Source organism: Dermacentor albipictus, chromosome 8 (assembly GCF_038994185.2).
Source record: "Dermacentor albipictus isolate Rhodes 1998 colony chromosome 8, USDA_Dalb.pri_finalv2, whole genome shotgun sequence".
Lineage (NCBI taxonomy): Eukaryota > Metazoa > Arthropoda > Arachnida > Ixodida > Ixodidae > Dermacentor > Dermacentor albipictus.
The window spans coordinates 63,112,685-63,118,684 of NC_091828.1; the positions used below are offsets into that span (position 1 = coordinate 63,112,685).

Genomic DNA, 6,000 nt, shown 5'->3' on the forward strand with positions numbered 1-6,000 from the left:
GAAACGCATTCCAATACATCATTTTATTGAAAATTCCTAAGCATTTACGTTCCGAGGCACTCACCATAAAGTAAGACTCGGAATTCCTTTTTTCAATTCAGAGGCGGGAATCTACACAAGTACGAAGCACCCATGTGACCAGTCTTGCATTTGTGAGGGCAGTAGAGCTGATGTTATCAGGTCCATCTGGCCTCATTACTGGCGTGCTATTGGAAATCAGTTGCGGCATATAAAGAAGATTTGTGAGGATTTCAGTTTTCCTTTGGAATATTCAACTCTGAGTGCGTAATCAACATTTGAGCGTTGAATTTGATGTTTAATATCGCAAAACACAAACGGTTGATAAACTACAAATGGAGCTGTCTTCTAAAATGTTTGTCATGCAGTTTCTAATGTAAACATTTACTAAAATCCCGAAATTAGGAAACCTTGCAAACTTTCGTCGTCTTTCCATTTGCTGGCTCCATTTAAGAGGTTTTGTCCGTAACCATCGCACGAGCAGGATTTGCGTAATTAGAGTAGTTCTTTTTTAACTTACTGATGTTTTAAATATTGTGGACTCAGAATACCGGCATGCTAATCAGCGCTGTAATTGATGTTTGAGAACTGCTAATGTCACTAAGTAAGTTAAGATGCATGCCAAAATTAGAGAAAGCCAAGGTAACAGCTTAGAGTAACTAGGATCGCTGAACACAAACCCTATGAAATAACAAATCTGCGTCGCACAGTTCGAATATGAATACTTACATTCCGAGAGCATAGTGCTGGTGTCATCTGAATCTTGTTGAAAAAAACATAGCACATTAAAAATTATCTCACTGCACATACTTTGGTGAGCAGAACAAGTAAACGACGGTATTTGTGCTTATTTTATTTAAAGCAAGAAAATATATGTCTACGAGCTTTGCAACGCAAATATTACATATTGAATATTGGAAAAAAAAATATGTTTGGTTAAGGAAAAGTTGGAACGCCTTCAAGGGCGAAGATAATTCTTTCCAGGTCCTGAGAAAATAAGACAAAACGTACACAATAATAAGGAAAATTTTACATAAGCGAAAGAAATACAGGATAAGTGGAGAACTGTAGAATATTTTCTCTATGCGCTTTGCACTGTATTAAACTCGTATTGCTGGAAACATTGTTCATCCCAGAATTGAAATAAAGCTTTCTCAACGTTTGCGCAAATGGTAAAAGCTTTATCACGCACTATTTACTTTCTTAGATTGAAAGCAACCTTCTCTGCTTGAGTAGTTAGGCTTTCTCTACACCGAAATCTCGGGTTAACGAGATGGGTTATGCTGCAGTAATGGATATAACGAGATGACTGCAATTCCTCTTGAATTTCCTATAGAGATGCATTTGTTGAAAACCTCATTTTAACGCAGTAAGATTGTTGCGTCCGTCAATATAAGGGACTAGATTTTTCTCCAAAACAAACAAAACCGACATTTGCTCACAGAACATATCCACGTCCGCAGAATTCCACACCCTTTTGACGCGGCCGTTTCATATTATGGCGTTGAATACGCTGTCGAGCATCACTGGTATCAACACTGATTTCTGTAACGTTCATGTCTCACATTCATATTCTGTGAAGTTCAGCTATAGTCAGCAATCTTTCGGTGTCTTTCTCTGTCATGAGTGCTTTTCAGTGTGAAACACGAGAAACAAGTGTTTGCACAGCTTGAAACATTACTAGTTCGAAAGTACGAGTCCAAGTTATTTAATATTGTTTCTTTATACGACAGGAATTACGAATTTATTGTGGATCTTTGAGTCCGCGTGTGAGGCAAATTAAAGTAATATATTCCGTATCGAAAAGCTGATACTTTGTTATATCAAAACATGTTAAGCAATCCAGATGTTATACCAGCACTCGTGACACAACCTTGCCATGACAAAACTGTTTTTCGTAGCAGCATAGGAAAGATATTACCATATCTGAAGCATCTAAAGGGCATAAAGATGAGATAACTTTTAAAAATGACCCTCTTCTGAAAAGGTATGCGTTTACATGAAATACAGCCTTATGAACATTTTGCCCTGAGGATTATACATTTAGAAATTCATTATACCCACGAACTATTAAGAAATCAATGTGGAAACTACATTTAAATAGTTTTCATTAATAAATTAAAATTACAGAACTACGACAAAATGTCTGCTGAGTAAAGAGACTCAACATTTGAAACACCTACAGCGCTATAAAAAACCGTGGCCGTCCTGACCTGCCATTCTTTTTCAAAATAATCCTTGTGTGGTCGCACATACACTTTTTGCTAATGAGTAGACAGAAATAATGATGCTTCGCGATTGCCTCGACGGCCAACAACGCGGCAGATTTTGCCTAAACCAAAACAGAAATACACAGACGAAAAAATTGCTCTTTTGTATCGGCACGTTCAGCTCCAGTAGCCTTACCTGCTTTTGCCTCTGCGCACTTTCGTCCTACCAGTTTCTGTTTCACCCGGTCAAACACGCTTACACATACGTATGTTTGTGGTGTTATTGCTGACACATATAAATATAGGTGTGTGTGCGTGTGTATGTCTTCGTGTGCGGGATTTGTGAGTTAGTACGGCGCGAAGGGAAACAACGGATACAACCTTGGATTTATTGTTAATGACAGCACATTCCTCACACAATAACTCAGATTACACAACGGCCTTTGCGCTCGTCTTCATGAAGTTTACGGTCTTCCTTATGCAGAAAATGTTTGCGTTTACTAAGAGACTGGCGCGTCGTAGTCGCTGAAGAGCCGGAAAAACAAATAGCGTTTGTGATTGCACATGAGACATCTTCATCCATGAGCACCACTACTCATTCGCTCAAAGCACAAGAACATCTCCGCGCTACGTAGATAGTGTTTACATAAATGCGACAGATGCGTATAATATAAACTTTTAACGAGGTAATTCGCTAGAAAGGTGTATCTCATCTAATGCATCAAACAAGAGTAGTTCCAGATGGAGAATGCGCATTTCAGTGTTCTATGTAAACAGAAACGCATCGTATAAGGAATTTAGGGAAAGCGTTCGTCTCGGGCTGACACCCGGCCAATGAACAGGTCAGGGCCGCTGCCGCAGTGCGGCGCATTTAAACAAAAATAGCGGCTTAAGAAGAAGACTGTGCGTCATCTTATTCACGTTATGAGCGTCAAAATGGTGACATCTTTGTGAATAATTCACCGATGATTCTGATATTCTCTAATGCGAAATTTGAGCGCAGCTCCATACGAGTTTTCCTTTCGCGCGATATTAGCTGGCGCGGGCAATTGTCTCGTGCGGCACATTGCAAAGGGACAGGCTAGGCGCGACTGGCTCGCTAATCGGTAGTTCGTGAGAGGCAGTGCGTGGGTGACGCGTGGGCACGATTTGCAGCAGCCACCGCAGACAGCTCCGCTCAACCAGTGCTTTGTTTCCATATATGATAACAGTAGACATGTTCACGCAGGTCATCGGTGAACAGACGATGGCGTGCTACTCTGGCGCCATATCGTAGCGGTCGTCGTCATAGAGCCTGTCTTCCGTGGCACTACGCTTTTCTCAATGCTTTTGCCGAGCCCTCCCCCAGCGCCTGCCTCCTCATGGTTCGCCTGCCCTCATCGCCCTCGGTATTCCTCATCGCACTCTTCGATATCGCAGTTTTTAATTGCCCCGTTACGTTCCGCGTTCGCTCTTTCATCATTCGCTGTGGTAGTTTGCTCGTTTGCGCCGACACTGACACTCAACGCAGGAACGGGCGCCTAGGGGCTGCGTTGTCAAATAATATAAACATCGCTGAGTTACTTGATTCGTGTCATTAATGTACCCCACTCCACTTTGGACTAACAGTAGACGAGACGGCTGTGCTCGGCTGTCACTGGGCCTAGCAACGGCTGCTGATGCACTGGGAAATTTTATTATCCCACTATCATACGGTACGTTACCGCAAAATAAACTGCGTGTAATTTGTCCACGGGGACAAGTGAAGAAAAACCTGAGGAATGCGGCCATCTCGCTGAGGTTATCTTTGGTGAATTTCACAACGCGACCGTAATAGCAAGCTTAGTAGTAGTGAGAGCGCTAACCTTATATGTTAGTATAGGTGGCGTTAACTTTGTTAGACAGGAAAAAGTGAATTCATATAATTGGTGGCGTATGAGTCTAAGCGATACGAAAAATTCGATACCCGTCTAACGTAACCATGCGAATGCCACTTTGTGCACATAACAGTACTCCGTGTTTTCAAGCTTTGTCACACCCCCTTTTTCCTTCCCCCGTATGTGGTGACATCGTGCATACTAATAATCTCGGTTCAAGACAAACGCCTCTTGAGATATTTGATGGACCACGGCCAAATAGAAAACGCTGTATCAAGAGCTTGCGCTAAGCAGTTAAAATGGCCTGTTTTGGAGAATGCCGTTTTTCTTTTACGATGCCTAATCGGATTTCACGCTCTCTTATAGGAAAATTAAATAGAGCTGAAAGGCTTGAGTTATTCTATGTGCTACCTAAATTATGAGGAATTTACTACAAATAAAAAGGGACGTTCTTGAAACACTATGACGTCGCGCAGTCATAAATTTATCAAGCGTCTATTCAATAGCTTGACGAAACGCCATCTGGCGCCATAAAAGCCTAACAGTAGTTGGACAGGCAACTGACAGTCACTTACTTTAGGAGCAGCTTATTACAAATGTAAATTGTTACTAAACGAATACGCATTCTCCGACTATAAAGTAATCGAAATCTGTACACTGATGTTCTGCCGATCAGCAGGTGCTTCTGTGTTTATGAAATCCAATACGCACAAGGAAAAATAAACCTAAAAAAAACTAAAAACTAAAAACGCCATGTTTTATTGGCAAGCTTCAAGCCAGTATTTATATTTTACCATGATATGCCCTTATGAGGAAGTGAGAATTTCCAATGAGGCATCAGTCTGCGTTCAGTATACGCGAATTTGTACCAGTTAGGCCTAACGTTATGCGTTGCTGCGCAACTCCTACTTGCTACTTCCACATTTACAATACTGCGACCATTAACTACAGCGAACGTCATTCACTACAACGAATGACAGTTAGGAAAATTTGTCTACAAATAACTCCGTTTCTGTTTTGTATATGAAGGCGTGTCCACAAGAGCCGAAAGTTGCATAGCCATGCCTCCCACAATGACACATTGATGGCGTCAGCTTCACTTGCAGTTCTACTGCTACGCAAGCACGCGAATTTCACTAACGCAAAAGAAAACAGTATACTTTACTGCCCGAGAATGGGTATTTCACCGGACTTTCTCTTTGCAGTTTGGTTTATGCCCAGCGATTAAGCTTACTTCTTAGCGAGGCAGAGCGTCGGCAAATGCTGTAAAAGTCTCCTCACCCATGTTTTAACGGCTGAGAGCGGCCCCAGGCGTTTGAAGATCCTTCGCTGCGAGAGGCGACCCAACGCTCACTACCGCTGACGGTCTTCTTCTTCTTCTACTACTTCAAGCAGGCAGTGCTCGCGCAAGTCACAGTTAAAGGCTAATGAACCCATGTAGTGGTGGTGGTAAAAAACGTTTATTTGCTCTTTTTTGCAGCTCCAGATGGAGTCTTCCATCTTCTCTTCAGGGTCAGTTCCCCTAGTTACTAAACGAATACACATTCTCCGACTATACAGTAATCGAAATCGGTACACTGTTGTTCTGCCGATGAGCAGGTGCTTCAATGTTTATGAAATGCAATACGCACAACGGAAAATAAACTTGAACTAAAAACGTCATGTTTTATCGGCAAGCTTCAAGCCAGTATTTAGCAAAAGCAATTTCTCTTCAGGGTCAGTTCCCCTAGGTCAGGGCTCCGCTGAGGCTAGCTGCCCTGCGTGCACGCCTTGCTAGTCCTTGTTGGACTTTCAGGATGTCGCTGGATAGCCTCCTTTCCATCCTTTTCCATCCTTTACATCCTTTCTTGTATGCGTACTGTGGCTTTTTTAATCAATGTGTAAGCTTATTGTAACATCCTTACAATTCTTCAGCA

The 6,000-nt window shown here is 42.0% G+C and overlaps 1 protein-coding gene across 4 annotated transcripts in view; it reads right to left on the reverse strand.

Moving 5' to 3' along the window:
- The window catches only part of LOC135921776 (uncharacterized), a 67,531-nt gene extending 62,126 nt beyond the window's left edge, over window positions 1–5,405 (reverse strand). The window contains exons 1-2 of one of the 4 annotated variants that reach the window (XR_010570617.2): window positions 5,366–5,405; window positions 748–780 (exon numbers count right to left, since the gene is read on the reverse strand). Coding sequence is in view for 3 of the 4 variants with exons in the window: in XM_065456080.2 (XP_065312152.2) it covers window positions 748–780; window positions 5,366–5,369 (37 nt within the window). In the remaining variant the exon portion in view is untranslated. The remainder of the gene's footprint in view (window positions 1–747; window positions 781–5,365) is intronic. The other 3 variants (XM_065456080.2, XM_065456079.2, XM_070523494.1) reach the window with 3 other exon arrangements.
- Between the last annotated feature and the right edge of the window lie 595 nt (window positions 5,406–6,000).